The following is an 18,976-nucleotide window of genomic DNA, read 5'->3' on the forward strand; positions in this document are numbered from 1 at the left end:
CCCTCTGTTTGTCCCTCCCTTTGTTCAATTTCCCCTTGGACAAAGAGGAAGAGTAGCACCATTGCTTTGCTGCACCTCTCAGGCATATATTTACAGTAGTGACAGTGAAATTAAAATTTTTTAAATATTTTATTGATTTTTTACAGAGAGGAAGGGAGAGGGATAGAGAGCTAGACACATCGATGAGAGAGACACGTCAACCAGCTGCCTCCTGCATGCCCCCTACTGGGGATGTGCCCGCAACCACGGTACATGCCCTTGACCGGAATCGAACCTGGGACCTTTCAGTCCACAGGCCGACGCTCTATCCACTGAGCCAAACTGGTTACGGCGAAATTAAAAAATTTTGAGATCAGTGAAGAGTCACTACATAAATTCTAAATGTAACCTTTGCTAACCATTCTTTACTAGACTTTTTTCCCCCATTGTATAAGTACACTGAAAATAGCAGAAGTTGGCTAATTGTAGTTTTAGCAGAGGGATTCATAAAACCTTAAAATAGATATTTCACACCCCATTATACTTTCAAATCCCAGCTGGACAAGACCTGTGAGTGACAAATGCCATGAGAATGGATATTCTCACAGTATTTCTGGCACAGCTAGAGGAAGTCCCAAAAATCTCATGAGAAAATAAGCTCTTCTAAGACTCTCATCCCAGTTTCTTGGGCTTGCTCTCTACAGATAACTTCCATAAGCCTTTGGGCTTTCAGGTCTTTATCCAAATCCACTAGAGCTTTGATCCTTCAGCGGTTTACCAGTCCCCAAAACAGACGGAGTCCCTTTGGGGGGCAAAAATTCCAAGTTCCAATAAAATGGCTTCTTAATACACTAAAGCAGCAGTTCTATTTAGGAATAGGAAATCACTTAAAAGTCGGAGTTTATAAAGCATCCCTTGATGTTTAAAGCTAAGATACTTTGTTTTAGTTTTAATTGTTTGTTTACATTATTATTGTTTTTAATGCTACAACAAAGCACTAAACCAGAACGGGTCACGTTGGGGTTTAACCACTGACTTTCTGTATTTACTTGAACAAGACTGCATTTTTGAAAAATGAAAACAGCCTCATGTGCTTTTCAAAAAGATTCTTCTACCTTTTAGATGAAGAATACCTACAGACACCTTATACAGTAGGGGAAAAGGAGCTCTCAACCCGCATATTAATACAGAGTGCCACCATCTGTGTGTGAGGTCGAACAAGGTATGGCCTGTTTACTAAAAGTTAGAGTAACTCCAAAATGCCATCGTCTCATTTACCTATTGTCCCAAAGTATGTTCTCCAAGGCATTCTATACTGCAAAAAAACGAAGGAAAATGGGTTAGGTTGAGGATAAAAGTAAAGAACGAGAATAACAATGGCCTTTGTTGCTGCACCGGAGGAATGGCTTGTCAGAGAGGCATATTCCCTAACCAGCCATCATTAACGGACTCACTTCCACAGGAAAAAAAAAAAAAAACAGAGTCTGAAAACTCCGGACAAAAGAAATCCCTGCAGACAAAGTAAAAACAAATTAAAAGACCCATTATAAAACACAGATGCTACAAGGAAAATAAACTTTGTAAGATTTACTGAGCTTTGACAAACTTGAACATTTGTGGAAAAGACATCAGCAACAACTCCCAGGTACTGTGGCTGCGGAGCTAGCCTCCTCTCCATTTTATCTTCACCCTCTCCGCAAAAGCTGCAGGCTGGTATTCTAGGCTTCTGAATGCAGCGACGTGAGAACATGTGCAAGTGGCACACTGCCAGCTACAAGAAACCTCTGCAGCCAGCAAGATCCTGAGATTGTTGACCATTTCAGATTATGCTAAATATCAAAGGTAATATCAGTGTGTCTCTGTCCATGTTTGTGTTTCTTCTTAAATGCAAACAAGAAAAGGGAAAAAATAAGAAATAAATGTAATGATATGCCTCCTCTCCCTTCTTCCCCTTTAAAAATAATCTCCAGATGTAACAAAGTGAATAAAAGCAGTTACTGTAGCATTAAGCAAAGGCTCAGAGCTGTAGATCCGAAAGTACCTTTAAAAAAGTATCCTATCAGTGAGAAAGATTAAACTTTTTGTTATAGGTTTCTAAAGGCACAAGCTACAGATTGTTGCTTATGGGGGTCAAAGGAAGATTCTAGTAACACAAGGTGTAAGAAACTAAGAACTATAATGGAATAAAATGGAACAAATGACATGTTTGAAGGATAAAGGAGCACTGATTGCCCTTTGGGGTCATTAGGGATGTGAATAAATATAAATATAGACTCATCTGTAAAAAAGCAAAAGGATTCCAGGCAGTGTTGACAGTGCCCTACAGGAGAGCAATGTTTTTAGGAGGTCTGCATAATCTTCTCACTTCTTTTATCCTTACCATGGACACTTTAGGCTCTCCAGTGCTCTGAAGGTTTACAGTAGCAACCTTCCCATGTTATATATTAGACGCCGACAACGGTATCACATTCTGTTCTCATCACCTTTCCAACACACTCATCCACAAGATCTGCCACTGTTCTAGGAATCAAGCCTTCCAGTCAGTGCCCATGGGCTGCTACTATTTGAATCCCTACATTTTGAAATTGGATCAATGAGGCCCACTGAAAGCCAACGTTGATATGCAACCTAAACTCCTGAGAAGACACTTCTGAAAGAAAAGTCCTACTCCCAGCTACCCTATTATTGTCCTCCTTCCAACAGTCCTACTCTAAGTCCTCTACATGGTATCTATTCCCTAAATATCTTTCCCACATAAAACCCCAGTTATGAGTTCATATGGGGCTTTTCTTGTGCTTTTTGCTTTTCACAGTTTTGGTCTGCTTTTAACATATTGCTGTGGAACTGACTGGGATAAAAACCCAAAATATACTAACAAGTTTAACTAAGTCATTGAAAAGCTCCTGACTTCTTGACTCTGTAAAAAAGAGGACAGTGGTAGCTGCTTTTGAAACACTCAGTGGAAATCTGGGCTCTGAAAAGTTAAAAACACGGCATAGCTCTTGCTTGCCATCTAATTTAACATTAAAGCTTTCTCAGTTAAACAGTTGATAATTATTTAATCAAAACCAAATAAAACCCTTTCGGAAAATATAACAAGTACCCTGTGCAAATGGGCATTTCCTCAATGTGGGATATTTGGGGTTAGGATGGGAGTCTCTATTTCTCTCTTTTTCTAATTCCCCCCTCCCTTTTTCTGGATGAGAATGACTTCCCAGTTGCCGTTCCAGGACATTCACCCTCCTTTTTGACCTTTTCTCAGGCGTATTCCAGTATAATCTGTAATCTACTCAAGTAGGAAAAGGAAACAGCAGCGCCCTAGTGAGAAACAGTGCCTTCTGACCCACATACCAAACTGGGTGGAAGCAATGCTTGTTCACAGGAGCCAAGGAAGTAGAACATGCAATTAAAAGAAAATGAATAAAATATGTATATTTTGTAAAAGGCTATTAACACAACAACCAGAGAGTTTAGGTGACAAAGCTCAAGATGGAAAGAGTTCAAGGACAATTCTGACTGGGCACTCTTGTTTCTCCCTGTAACTTTTAGGGGGGAGTGATGGACAGTGAAGTAAAAATACTGCAAACCTTTATGCATTTCAAGCAAAAACACTTGTTGCTTTTTCATGTAAACAGTTTATGGCACTATAGGTATTTTGGGGAGGGGAGGGAAAGTAAAAAGATAAATCTCCCACAAAATCAATCTGAAAAGAAGGAAGTAATCTTTTTGTGTGTGTGTTTTTGTTTTTGTTTTGTTTTTGCAAGATGGGGATTGAGGTTGTTAATATTGTCATCACTACACAACATACAGACTAGCCTGTATGGAACTTTGCACTAGTGCTTATTAAATGTCAGCAGAGTTAAAATGTCATGTTCTAGAGAAGTGACACTGCACTAATTATTAAATAATAATTAACATGTTTATGCAAATATTTATACATATTTACATAAATACATACATTTTAAACAAATAATTTTCTAGGTGGTTTTCCTTTTCTAGTCTTAACACATTTTACCAGTTATTATCTTAATGTGCTCACGACTATAATAGGCAAATTCGGATATTTTTTCCTTCTTTAAATTAAACTCAATACATTTAGAAAGTTCATTCATAAAAAATTTAAAGTCAAAAAGAGGTAACTGTTCTTTAAACTATATGTAGACAGGACTATCTACACTACTCCAAAAAGATACTAAATCACAAATAGAATTAGGAGACTTGGGATACAAAAAGAAGCCTAAAAAGGGAGATGAGAGCAAGAGCTAGAAACAATGTTTATAAAATACCAAGAATAAAATTGGGGAGAGGGATGTATTAAAAAAAATGTCCAAAAAGTTTCCGAGATACAGGTGTATGGGGAACAGCAATGACATTCCCTGCAGGAAAATCTTTTGGCTACATTTCCTATCCATTGTATTTGGGGCACAATGTAGTCTTGATCACACAGCCAGCCCAAATTTATAAAATAAATGAGCAAAATCTCCCCCATATGTGGGAAGTTCACTGCCATAGTTTATTTTTCTTAGAGCACTCCAAGATGTGGGATCAGGGAAATTTGTAAGAACTGGTGCTCTTAATATTTAAGAAGTTTTAGCAGTTTTTACTTCACTTTAAACATCAGGATTGTAGTTTGCCACTCTTTCAACAATTAAAAATAAAAAAACCGTAAGTAGACTACATTTAACAACAGAAGGAACAAACTCTTTGTAATAAATGAGAAGAACATAAGATTTAGGGAGTTTTACTTTAAGCCTAAAGTTATTCCCAAACCTAACTTAACATATTTAAGTATCCTCAAAATTTCCCTGTTCTCTGAAGGAGCTCAGAGTTTAGGGACGAAGTGCTCAGAAGAATTTTCACCTTAGTGAAAAATCCCCATAATTAAAAGCCCCAAATCTAGCATCTCTTGGACCTCATTTGAGATTAAATGAGCTCCCCAAAGTATAAATAAATCCTCACTGAAATTCTGTTTTAAGAAGGCCCTATACCACATCTCCCATGTTTATCTCACAATGAATTTTGTATCATGTCAACAGAGCAAACAGGGCAAGCTGTGCAAGGAAAAAAAATAAAGAAACTTATCTTCATCACTCAACAACTTATAACTATTATACTGTTAAACATATAAAATGTGGAAGAACTGAGAGCTGGTTCTGAAGAAAACAATTGGACCCTTTATAAGATAAAATTTTATACAAACTACAAGATTTAAGGTATAATATTTTTAGATTTGGAGGACTCAAATTTAATTTAACATTTGCAGAATTTGTATTTTCCAAATACATTAAGCAAGGAAGGAAAAAAAAATAAAGATGAAAGTCAAGAGTATTTTCTGTTGAATCACAGCTATGGTAGTGAAATGTAAGCAGCTTCACAAAAATGCTCTTCCCACAGCCTCCCTCCCCCTCTCTCCCCCTCCCTCCCCCTCCCCATGCTCCCCGCCCCTCCCCACGGAAGCCTTCCTTCTTTTTACCCAGGACTGTTAAGGATATTTTCTGGCTCTCGTTCAGCATCATGACTCAGGTCATGAGAAGTGTCAAAGATGCATTTCCTTCAGATGGGAAAGAGCAGCAGATTTTTAACAACCGTACAAAGATGGGAGTACAGCGCAAAAGGGCCACATCAGCAATTTGGACAGCAGGGGAGATAAAACCTTTCATCTTCACATATATTTATTTCCAGCTTTTAAATATCTTTCTACCAAAATATGCTTACACGTTCTGCTCTTGAAGAAAACAGGAAAGCCATACTCCATTTAGCTGCCTAAATTATCAAAAAATTTGTGAAGAATTGTTCACTAAAAAAAGGAGAAAGAAATCAAAGCACATCATATAATATCAATAAATACTTAAGTCCTTGTTTCCTAAACTGATTTTCCAAAAGCAAAACCATGAGCTCACCAGTGTACATAGAAACTCCTTTGGTAGGAATCCGTGCGAGTGAGAACCACAGAGGAGCGCTGCCATGATCAGTGGGCACCTGAAGTGCTGGCTCTGCTTCCCTATACTTCCTCTGCTGAGGCAGAGACACTTGCTCTTAACCTTTGCCAGAAAACCAAATTCATTCATCAGTGTTGTGGCTGCATATTTTATCTCACCCATGATTTTATCAAATGTGGATACATTGCAATCCACCCCAAAATTAGACAAGAGTGAAATCTTATCTAACGTTCCCTCAACACGCCCTACGAGAGACGGTTCTGGAGCCTGCAGATGGAATGACCTGTCTCTCCTGAAACTTCCAATAACAACACCCACATTAACGGCACTCTATCCACTCGGAGGCAGTTTTACTCTTGTGCCTCATTCTAGCTTCAATATCTCACCTGCAAAAACACATCCCCCAATGTGAATAACTTTTTCAATGAACCTTAAATCCTCTTCCTTTTCCTTTTCTCATCCTCCTCCAAATTCTACATGTCATTTTATGCTAAGAACCTATTATGGTGAGAACTATAACAGTTTCTATTTCTCAGTATGTGTGACCCTGGCACAGCACAGACCCCACTTTCCTTATCCCTTTGTGGCTTACAAATCATAAGCCAACAGTCAGGTTTTTATTTCCTGCTCAGGTTTTACGTTCACGACTACTCGTGGCAGTTACTCTCAAGTCTAATCACTTCTAAATCTGTTTGTTTGGGTCATTCAGACCCTGGTCATTATGTGTCCTAACGAAGAAGCCTATTTCTTATTCTCTGCTCCCTCTCATTTTTCTAAAATCAATTTTTTGGGGGGAAAAGATTTCAGTGGAACCTAATTACAACTGTCCTCCCTGGAAAAGTAAGGCAGTAGTAATATGCAAACAGATAAACCAAATCCTCTTATTATTCTAATCACTAAACTAAAATGACTCTTTCAACACTAACTTCTAAGTTTAGTACCAGAAAGACTCCACCATCCCCAAACCGTCCCAAACAGAGGATTCCTTTATGGGGAAACTGATCTGCCAAATTAAATACAAATTGTATCGATTGGAGTACTCTAATAAAATTGCCAGTTCCACCTGATAGACCAGGGGGACCTACAAGTTGGTATGGCCTGCTCATGCTCAAAGAGCTTCCAATCAGTTCGGTAGTACAGATTTGTTGATAAGGGGAATAAAAATAAAATCGTGAAATAAATGAACATATAATAAAATTTTAAAGTAAGGTAAAAATAAGAATGATCAGCCGAGGATTCCTCAACATTCAGGTCAACATTTTGGTTTAATCAGTCTAACATTGGGCCTGGATATCAGTAGTTTTTAAAATCTACCTGAGTAAATTATAAATGTAATTGTGAACCATTGCTCTAATATGGAAGATAATACTCCTAACAACCACAAAAAGTTTGAAAAAGAAGTCAGAGAAATAGAGATAATACAAGGAGCAAAATATGCTTTAAAAATTATTAGTCTCTCTTTAAAGAGATAAACTATAACGGGTCTGTCAAATAAGAAAAGAATGTGATAATTAAAGAAACATTAAGAGTAAAGAATATTAAAAACATGTTGCTGAGATAAAAATGCAATAAGAAGGTTAAAAGAACAAGTTGGGGACACTCTCATACAGTGAAACAAAAAGACAAAGTGATAGAAAATAGAAAAGAAAGTTAGGGGTTCAATGTAGGAGATCCACTTCCAACTAACATGTTTCCCGAAAGGAGCAAAAGCATAAAGAAAACCAGCAAGGAAGACCCCATGCAGAGTTGACATAAGAGCCTCTGGGAATGACACCTGACAGGCTGTTTTTCATTATAAATTCATGGGATTATTTCTCTTTTATAATAAGTGTGTACATTGCTTTGATGAAATTATATTAAATAGGTAAACAAAAACAATAAAATTCTAATAAATGTTAACAGAAAGGAGAAGCAGAGATTAACTATAAGCCCTTATAATGTCTCAATAGTGGAGCTTAATCACTCTGATCCCATAAAGTAGAGAATAGCAACATAGAGAATCAGGGAAAGGAATTTTTAGGACATGCAGACACCCTATACTTACTTAACTAAAAAAATTTGCCTCCGTTCAACTACCTAAATTTATTCATAGGACCTAGGCATCTGGATGGGGTACTAAAAATAGATATAACTGATAATAATATAGTTCAAAAGTCCAAGTCTCTAAGAAGATTTTGAGAAATACATCATACAAAACATAGTAAGAAGGAAACTGGGTAACTATAATATAAGACACCACCATCCATAGTACACCAGGTTCATGCCAGGGTTACCATGATCAGATCAGAGGAAAGTTTAGAAAAGATCGCCCTCTAGAGGCATGTCTCATTAACCATTTAAAATCAAAACCCCCACATCACGCTACTCAGTCTATGCTTTGCCAAAGTAAAAAAAAAAAAACCAAACAAACAAAAAAAATAACAGAGAAACAAACAAAATATTTCATGAATAGTAAAAGGCAAAACAAGAAATTTCAGGTTAGCTTCACTTGCTAACTACCTTATGTGTCATCTATTTTAAGGAAAACTTTCAGAGAGAAAAAAATGAGGCATTTTCTAAATGAAACAGAAAAAAAAATATTCCAATAGAGTTTAACCAGTTTTTATAGCACCAAATTGTAATCTATAATTTAGAGACAATATAAGAATTTTTTAAAGATACTCCAGAGAGCCCTAACCGATTTGGCTCAGTGGATAGAGCGTCGGCCTGCTGACTCAAGGGTACCAGGTTCGATTCAGGTCAAGGGCATGTACCTTGGTTGCGGGCAGATACCCAGTGGGGAGTGTGCAGGAGGCAGCTGATCAATGTTTCTCTCTCATTGATGTTTCTAACTCTCTATCCCTCTCCCTTCCTCTCTGCAAAAATCAATAAAATATATATATTTTTAAAAAGATACTCCAGAGATAATGTTATTTTTCTCAGAAACTATGCTATCGGCACTATCCTCTCAATTTTGCTATGAAGCTAAAACTGCTCTATAAAATAGTCTATTGAAAACTGAGCTCTTTTTATTTAACGGATGGTTTTTCAATTAGTCCTTCTTAAATGAAAGCATCTTGTTTCAGATCTCTCTTTTCAATCCACTTTCCCAAAGAAATCATCTGCTCTAAGAAACAAAAGGAAGTGACATAAAAATATTTAAATATGTATGATTTTGTGTAGAGTACAGCATAATGTCGTAGCAACATTTTTTAAAGGATGATAAAATAATTTATAAGAAAATAAATTCACTAGGAAAACTTTATTAGGCTTGAAAACAACCAATTAAAAACAAAATTTCATCTGAGCTAAAACAATCAAGTACATGTAACCAGTAAAAACCCAGGTACTAAACTAAGGTAGCCTAACAGAAAGAGGTTTATCCATTTAACATGTATATACTATATATACTCTGTGTCATATGAGGCATAAAATTTAAAGCAGAGCTACAGTACACATGATTGATTTTTCCTGGCAAAATTAAAACATACAAATGGAAACTTCAATCCACAAGTAAACAGAGATGTGGAAAGAGAAGTCAAGGAACATCACATCCTTATTGATTGTCTTAAGTAGGTGAAACTATGTAAGGCTGAAATGTGTGGTTGCTTTGTATTTACAATTGTGATGTGGTCTATATCAAGAAAACTACTGATCAACAAAACTAATTACAATAAACCATCAAATAAAGACTATAAACAGTTTCTGAGTGGTAAAAAAAAAACGCAGCACTCAAATGCTAAAAAGAAAAGTGATGCTACCAGCTATTTAAAAGCACTTTTACTAAAACATGGAGCTTCAAGTCCAAGAAGGTCTCAACTACTTCCATTTGTAAGAAGCAGAATCTGGAATTCAAATGCCAGAAGTCATGACTCAAAGATGACTCCTCTCCTGAGGATCAATAAGTTAATGGGAAAGGAGACGCTTCCAGGAACTCTGGGGAACTATAGAAATAAATCCAAAATCCCTCTGTTAAGTCCATGGAAATAGCAAGAAAAAACAAGTTCCTTAAAAGCCCTATCACAGAGTACATGCCATATTTTTGAATCTAAACTGGAAAACTAATTTGCAAAATAAAGGAATGCAAAGGCTCAAGAATAGGTGGAGTAATTGGAAAAACTACACTTCCTGATGTGTGAATTCTAAACGAGCAAAAACATATGAAAAAGAAAAAAATTATACTACCTTCAGTTTTCAGTTTTGTGTTGGTGTCTCCATTTCAGAAACAATGTTATAAGTCAACTTATCAATACTGAGTCTACAATGCTTTAAAAAAAAAAAAAAGCAAGCCCTGCCTCAGCTGTTGGAGAATGGTCCCATACACCAAAAGGTTGCAGATTCGATTCCCAGTCAGGGGACATACCTAGATTGCTGGGTTCAACGCCCAGTTGGGGCTTGAATAGGAGGCAACCGATTGATGCTTTTGTATCTCTGTCTCCCTCTGTATCTCTCTAAAATCAATAAAAAAACATATTGAGGAGTGAGAATTAATATAATAAATAAAATTATAAAAGGCTAAAATGGGTACATAATAAGGTCACAATTATATTTTTCATTCACTCATCATTCAGTGAATAATTCATTTATTTGGTTTTCTGGATAAGAGGCACTATGCAAAAATATGAAAAAGTACTCAATCCTATATATATCCTCAATAAAAATAATATTGATAATGATACTAATCATAGCAGGTAGCCATTTACAGAGTATTTGACATGTGCAAAACACTATTCAAAGTGCTTTAATGCTCACAGTAATTAAGGTAGGTAATATTATTTTCCACATTTTACAGAAAGAAAGTTAAGGCACAGGTACAACAACAGGTCCTAGTCACTCCCTTCTCTCATATGTGACATAAAGTATACCAGAAATCCTGATGGCCCTACCCTCAAAATATAGCAAGAATCCGCCCTGGGTGGTTTGGCTCAGTGGATAGAGCGTTGGCCTGCGGGCTGAAGAGTCCCGGGTTCAATTCCAGTCAAAGGCACATGCCCCAGTTGCAGCTCAATCCCCAGTTGGGGGCATTCAGGAAGTAGCCAATCAATGATTCTCTCTCATCATTGATGTTTCTATCTCTCTCGCCCTCTCCCTTGGTCTCTGAAAGCAATAAAATATATTTTTTAAAAAACAGATATATAGCAAAAATCCAATTACTACTGAGAATCTCCACTATAAACAACTCAGTCCATGCCTTGTCTTCTCTCACTTGGATTTTTGCAATACTCTCCTAACTGGTCTCACTGGGCTTCTACCCTTGTTAGATCTCCCCTCTGATCATGCCAAAACACAGGCTTATCATGTCACTCTTATTCTCAAAACTCTCCACAGCTTCTCCATCTCTCAATCTAAGTAAAAGTCAAAGGTTGACATTATCTGGACACATTTGCTCTCTGATCTCATCTTCTACTATGTGCTCCTACTATTATGACCCCTTAACCCTAACCCTAACCCTTGAACACTCCAGGAACATTCCCAAACCAAGGATTTTACACTAGCCGTTCCTTCTGTCTAGAACATGTTCCCCAGACATCTGATTGACCTTCATCCATGCTTCCATCACCTCTTTGTTGAAATGTTAGCAGCTCAGTCTGGTCTGCTGACAAATTCTAATCTCAAATTGCAATCCTCCCCAGGCATTCCCTATTCCCCTTCAATTCTTTATTTTTCTCCTTAGCCCATAAAACTATCATCTTTCTTTTTTCTTTTTTGGTTAATCCTCATTTTTTTCCATTGATTTATTTTCTTAGGGAGAGTGGGAGAGAGAGAGGGAAAGACAGAAACACTGATGTGAGAGAAACACATCAATTGATTGCCTCCTGCATGTGCCCCAACAGGGCCCGGGCTGGAGAGAAGCCTGCAACCAAAGTATGTGCCCTTGACCAGAATCGAACCCAGGACCCTTTGGTCCACAGGCTGACACTCTATCCACTGAGCCAAACCAGCTATGGCTATCTTTCTTTCTATCTATCTTTCTACCCTCTTTTTTATTCATAGCACTCCACTAGAAAGTCAGCTCCATGGGAAGAGAGACATGTTCCTCCTGTCCACTGCTATATTCTTAGAGCTCAGAAACAGTGCCTAGACATAGTAAACTCTAACTAATGGTTGATGAATAAATAAATGTATCTTAAAGATGTTAAAATGAACAGCAAAGTTATCATGAATAAAAATCTCTTCATTCTGACAAGTAATGATTAAAATCTAAATTGTTTTATTGGGGGACAAGGGGTGTGGAGGGATTAAGCAAAAAAGAGAAAGAGCCCTGACTTGTTTGGCTCAGTGGATAGAGCATCGGCCTGCTGACTCAAGAGTTCCACGTTCGATTCCAGTCAAGGGCATGTACCTTAGTTGCGGGCACATACCCAGTAGGGGGTGTGCAGGAGGCAGCTGATCGATGTTTCTCTCTCATCAATGTTTCTAACTCTCTATCCCTCTCCCTTCCTCTCTGTAGAAAATCAATAAAATATTTTTTTTTAAAAAAGGGAAAGAACTCATGGACAATAACAACATTGTGGTGATTGTGGGGGGTGAGAGGGATGGGTGGAGGTGGAAGAGGGTATAGGGGGGATAAATGGTGATGGAAAACAATAAAACTTAAAAATAATCTAAAAAAGAAAAATTGTTTTATTAGAACTTCTAAAGATGTTTGGAAACTTGGCTCAAAGCCTTCGAGTCTACATTTTACCAAATACTACACAAGATACAAAGACACAAATACAAATAAGGCCCTGTCTTCATGGAAGTTGACCTAATAGACAGACAGGCAAGTCCGTGAACAACCAACATGTTGCGATATAACAAAATATGTTCAGAGTGTCACTATGGAGGCTGCTACAGATGACACACATCCAGAGATGTTTAAGAGAGGCTAAGAGACAAAGTGATATTTTTAGCTAGAACACAATGAAGTAGGGTTTTAATAAGCATTCATGAGGGTAACAATTATTTCCAGTAGAGATAAGTATACAAATAGGAAAGGTGCCAAGAAAATTAATCCATGTAGCATATTCAGAAGATACAGTAATCCAGGTGTGGTGGGACAACAGCTAGAAATAGGATGGGAGCCTCTCTAACCTTCTACAAGGATATTGAGATACTGAAAGATTTGGGGCAGAAAAGTGGAAAATAACCTTTATGATTAACAAAGGAAAGGTCTTATGATAGTAAAAGTGGCTGGGTAGGGGCTACTGAAACAGATGTGGTAAGAAAAAATGACTGAGTCCCAGCCAGTGTGTTTCCATGGTTGAACATGGACCTGTGAGCCAGGTCACAGTTCAATTCCTAGTCAGGGGACACTCCTGGATTGCAGGCTCAATGAATGCCCAGTGTGGGGCATTCTCTCTCATCATTAATGTTTCTGTCTCTCCCCCTTTTCCTTCCTCTCTAAAAATCAATTATACATACATACATACATACATACATACACTGAATAGCCATATTATTATGATAGGCCAGATTATTATAACTACCCCATCAGTACTTTGTTGGGCCACCTTTTGCCTTCAATACTGCGACGATTCTTCTTGACATCGACTCCACGAGATGTTGAAAGGTGATGCGAGGAATCTGACACCATGCCTGATGAATAGCACTGTCCAGTTCTGTGAGATTTGATGGTTGTGAAACCAGCTGCCTGATGGCTTTTAACTTCGTCCCACAAATGCTCAATTGGATTGAGATCTGGTGATTGTGAGGGCCACCTAAGCAAGGTAAAGTCTCCCTCATGTTCTTGAAAGCACTCCTGCACAATACGAGCACTGTGGCATGGCGCATTGTCTTGTTGGAAGAAGCCATCTCCATTGGGATACAATCATCAACATGATAGGATGAACTTGATCAGCAACGATACTTAGGTATGTTGTATTATTCAAACGTTTATAACGGTCTGGCCCTCTAGCAACTTCAGCACGAAATTATAGCTAATTTGCCTACAAACGTCAGGTGGTCAATAATCTGACCACTCAGTGTGTGTGTGTGTGTGTGTGTGTGTATACACATATATACACACACATATGTATGTATATATATGTATGTATTAAATAAAATACATAAGTTAAAGTAATCCAATTATACTGAAGTATAGTTATCAATATAGTTAAAAACTGAATTTTGCTATAGAAGTAATAAATACTAAAATCAGTAATAGAATTACATAATATATAGTAATTTCAAAGCTATGATAAGTATAAACAATATTTCAAAATATCAGTAACTCAAAATGTTTCAAGATATCCAGTTCATGTATATTGTGATATAAAACATCTGCATTTTTATTGGTGACAATGTCGCAAGTACTACTAATATTACTATCTTGTGTTGTCTATATTCACAATGAAAGGAAACATTTTTGGTTAGAGGATAGTAAACATAATGTCATTTCTTTCGTATCCATGTCCATGGATCTTAAGTTAAGAAACACTCACACAGACTAAGGTCAAAGAAATAAGAAAGAAAATGAAGGACATATTTAGAGAGAGTATATTTCAAATAAATAAACGTCCTCTGTTATGTAAAATAATGGCAAGTAGATAAAATAATCCTAACCTACACTGGAATGACTCCAGAGAGTAAAAAGGAAATATCCCTATATCAACTGTTATTTAACAGTTTCCTTTAGTTTGCTAAAAAGAGCACAAACAACGGTAATAGCACCAAGCATGATTCATTTTCAAGATGAATCCCTCCCTGTTCAAAGTTTACATTGTTTTTGACCAGCACCAGACTGTTTATCCACACAAACTGTAAATACATCCTTTTTAGAACTAACCAACAACAATGCCCATTTTGTTTTGACATGTGAAATACAAAGAGAACATGAAGAAAAATGACCATCACTCTAATGTTGGTGCTTTGAAAATAAGGAATACTACACAGAGTAATGGGGTGAAATTCCAACACAATAAAAATTTTAATAGGTGTTATCAGGAGGAAAATGCCTTCTGAAATTCCCTACTTTCAAAAGAGAATGCTAAGTATAGCAATCTGTCAAACAGTCTATCATCTCCTCTCTTCTGGTAGCTTTAGGCAAACAATGAAGAGAGCTCTGCACAATAAAGCTGAGAGAAAATAGTATATTTTGACTCAGAAATCCAAGTATTGCTCTTCACCTAGATGTTCTTTTACAAATGACAAATCCTTAATTGATTGGCACTTTGCACCCTTCAGCAAAAATATAATTTTAGGAATTCATTCACAGTTATTTGATACCTATCTTTTCCCTTGGACTAGATGATACACAGGGCAGAGATGACAATTTTTGGTGCATGATATGCCCAAAACCTACAATGGAACCTGGTATGGGGTATGCTTACTAGGGAAGGAAGAATAGGAAGGCAAATGAAGCTCAAAAGAATACTCTCTGGAGATGTATAAATGTAAGGAATGTAAACCTTATTTTTCTAACAATACATCTGGTCCTCTGGTCAATCTACCTACCCCACATGTACAATGAATCTCTTTCCATAAAATGTTTAGTAGAATTTAAGTAAAGAAAAATACTCAACACAAAGAGAAAGGTCCTCAAAGAACAGATACTGTCGCCTAATTATATGACAAAATATTTATGCCATAAAATGTAATTAATTATGTAAGTAAAATTCCTTACAAATGGCAAAAAATACAAATATCACATAGCTTTCAAATTTGAAATACTTTTTTAAATGGCTGTTTTCATCCAGGACTGATTCTGAAAGATTTCTGACCTTGAGTCACTAATTAAGTTAACTACACATGAATAACTATTGCTATAAAAATAATAGAGCCAAAACACAAAACACCATGTGAAGAGAAAACAGAAGTCCCCAATTTTTTGTTACAACCCAATTTCTCCCCGGGGTTCCATTTACCTGTGTTTTTCAGGCTCTCTTGAAACTTCCTACAGAAAATTCATTTCTAGGATTGCTTAAGTATTACAAAAGAATATGTATTCAAGAAGAAGTTAAAACAAATTAGGGTTAGAGTATACCTAAAAGAATTGAAAAGAGGTACTCTAATATTCATACATACATGTTTGTATCAGCACCATTAACAATAGCTAAAGGATGTAAACAACCCAAATGTCCATCAATAAATAAAAAATATAGTATATATATATATAATGAAATATTATTCAGCAATAAAAAGGAATGAAGTACTGATACATATTACAATGTGGTTGTACCTCAAAAATATTAAACCAAAGGAAAAGAGCCAGAAACAAAAGATCCACATATTGTATGCAAGATGCAATATCCAGTTATATGCAATATCCAGAACAGATAAATCCAAAGAGATAGAAAGCAGATTGGTGGTGGCTAGCGACTGGGAAAGAGAGGAATGGGAGTAACTGTTTAATGAATATTCTATTTTCATCTGGGATAAAGAAAATGTTTTGGAACCAAGAAGAAGTGGTGGTTTGCACAACTAAATGGTTAACATTTAAATGGTTATGTATGTTATATGAATTTCAGATCAATTAAGTAGTTTTATGTAGTAACCATTGTCTCTCTACATAAAATTCCCTACTCTTAAAAACTTAAATCAGTCATGTGTCAAGGAGAATCTGTAATACTCTAGAAAAAGTGTCATCTAATGCCATCAAATATTTTTAGTCATTCTGGTGGGAATGAAAGGGTATAACCACTCTGGTACTAACAACCAAGGTCAAAGTTTGCATACATTATAGCCCAGCATTTCCACTCAAAAATGAGAACATATTTGTACCAGAAACCAAATAAAAAAATTTTCACTGCCTCATTATATGTAATAACCCCACACCGGAAACTCTCCACATATATATCAACAGTAAGTAGTTCAATTCCTGGTCAGTACATATGTCTGGGTTGTGTGCTTAATCCCCAGTAGAAGGCATGCATGAGGCAACTGACCGATGTTTCTATCACTCCCTCTCCCTTTCTCTCTCTCAAATCAATAAAAAGATATTTTAAAAAGCGAGAAAGAAATCAAGTAATCAAGTAAACCTATAAAGAACATGAATTAATCCCATGAACATGATGCTAAAGAAGCTGAATATACCAAAATATACCATTCTATTATTCCACTTATATGAAAGTGAACAACAGTATCTAAGGATACTTCCTTAGGAGAGAAATATTTTTAAAAAGTAAGAAAATGATTACCATTAAGTCAGATTCATGGTTTTCTTTTATGGAAAAGGAGCACAAAAGGGGCATTCTAGTAATGTTTCATTTATTGGTTGAGGTGATAATAACACAATTATTTGCTCTAAGACAAATTATCGAGCTGTACAGTTGTTGTTGTTTTTTCCTTTCCTGCAGCATACTGGTAGAAACCCCACAGAGATGGATTTTAAAATAAAAAACAAATGCTGCTCTAAAATACACATGACTCATGACCATTCTTCTCCAACAATGAATATGAATATAGTTAATAAACTATATATAGTGTTGTTGGCTTTGGTTAAAAATGAAGTTTTCTGGAAAAGATCTATAGACATGAGATTCAATCTCTAAATGTATGAATACAGTCTCTCAAACTTCATATTCCATAAAAATAACACAAGGAAATCCTTATATACTGGAAAATTTAGGGAGGTAAAGTCACGTGATAAAGACTGCCATTACGATATTGGTTTCAATTAAATAAATTATTTAATAAATTAAGAATGTCCCACCCTAACCGGTTTGGCTCAGTGGATAGAGCACCAGCCTGCAGACTGAAAGGTCCCAGGTTTGATTCCGGTCAAGGGCATGTACCTTGGTTGTGGGCACATCCCCAGTTTGGGGTGTGCAGGAGGCAGCTGATCAATGTTTCTCTCTCATCGATGTTTCTAATTCTCTATCTCTCTCCCTTCCTCTCTGTAAAAAAATCAATAAAATATTTTTTTTAAAAAAGAATGTCCCAAAATGAGCCTAAGACCTTGTCTTTGCATGAACATATTAGAAAAAATGGATTTGTTTTTGTCTCAGACCTTGAAAATTAAGGATAAAGAGAAGAAGGACTGAAGGGTTCAGGGGGGGAGGGGGGAGAAAATTAGGTTTACCGTGCAGAGGTGATCCAGAAGGGCTGCTTGAGAGACCCGGAACAGGGCTACAGCGACCTCCTTGCTTAGATGTCAGTTCTTGTTCAATCTCTTCCAGCCCAGCACTTTTCTGGAAACGGCTCATACGATTCACAACTCGTGGCGACATATGTGTTCTCACACAAGGCTGGCCACCATAAGGGTTGATTGGAAAAACATGGGACGTCCCCCGAAGAGTACTGACCACAACCCAGCGACAGTCATGGCTGAAGCAGATGTCTTGTACCTAGAAATGAGATATGGGAAAACAGAGACCTGATTGAAACTACTTACATTAAGAACATCACACACACATCACCAAATATGAATAGAAACACGTATCTCATTACCAAATATACCTAAGATCACGTTATAAATAAAATATTTTATTTTACAGATGAGTTTCATAATTAATAGTGATCAAAACTCCATATCAGGGATCTGATAAGATTCAGAGTAGGAAATTCTATCCCTTGCTGCATAGAGTGGCAAGTCAATAAACAGGACATATCTAGTTTCACCCTACAGAGTTATAAGAAAAGACATATGGAAAAAAGAAAAAAGATATATGAGTCAGCTTTATTACTCTAAATGAATTTGCCTTCTAAAAAGCATAAACTTGTTAAAATAAAAATACACATCATATAATGTAAGTGAGGAAATTAACCCATTCACTCAACAAAAATTCGTTGGGTACCATGCTAATAAATACTAAGAACATAGAGGTAAATAAACAATAATCCTTGTGCTCACAGCCTATCAAAAGGAAAAGACACATAAGAAACTTGTGAAAATATAATATGTAAAAGTGAAATAACTATCTTATGTATAAGGCACAGTGGTAACAAAAAGAAAGGAAATATATGAAATCTGGTGAGACATGAAAAGGAGTTGGTGAAGGTGGATGGTTAGAAGTGGCACAAAAAACATTATCTAAATAGCTATAGATTATGGAATTGCTCTTTGAAATAGGATATACTTACAAAGAAGGGAGAGAAGGATATTCCAATAGAGATATATCAGCTATATCACATATTCCATTTTAGACATAAATGCATAG

General features: G+C 36.5%; 1 protein-coding gene and 1 long non-coding RNA gene across 2 annotated transcripts in view; both read right to left on the reverse strand.

Moving 5' to 3' along the window:
• LOC102752803 (breast carcinoma-amplified sequence 3) overlaps nucleotides 1-18,976 on the reverse strand; it is a 198,020-nt gene that overhangs the window by 29,729 nt on the left and 149,315 nt on the right. Inside the window, exon 15 of the mRNA XM_006756213.2 lies at nucleotides 17,899-18,163. Within this exon, the coding sequence (XP_006756276.1) occupies nucleotides 17,899-18,163 (265 nt within the window). The remainder of the gene's footprint in view (nucleotides 1-17,898; nucleotides 18,164-18,976) is intronic.
• LOC107181903 lies at nucleotides 5,693-10,164 on the reverse strand. Its single transcript, XR_001512610.1, has 3 exons — nucleotides 10,083-10,164; nucleotides 5,880-6,020; nucleotides 5,693-5,776 (listed from the first exon to the last, which is right to left on the reverse strand). It is a non-coding gene; the product is annotated as an uncharacterized LOC107181903 (long non-coding RNA).

This window comes from Myotis davidii, unplaced genomic scaffold, assembly GCF_000327345.1.
Source record: "Myotis davidii unplaced genomic scaffold, ASM32734v1 scaffold993, whole genome shotgun sequence".
NCBI classification, from domain to species: Eukaryota; Metazoa; Chordata; class Mammalia; order Chiroptera; family Vespertilionidae; genus Myotis; species Myotis davidii.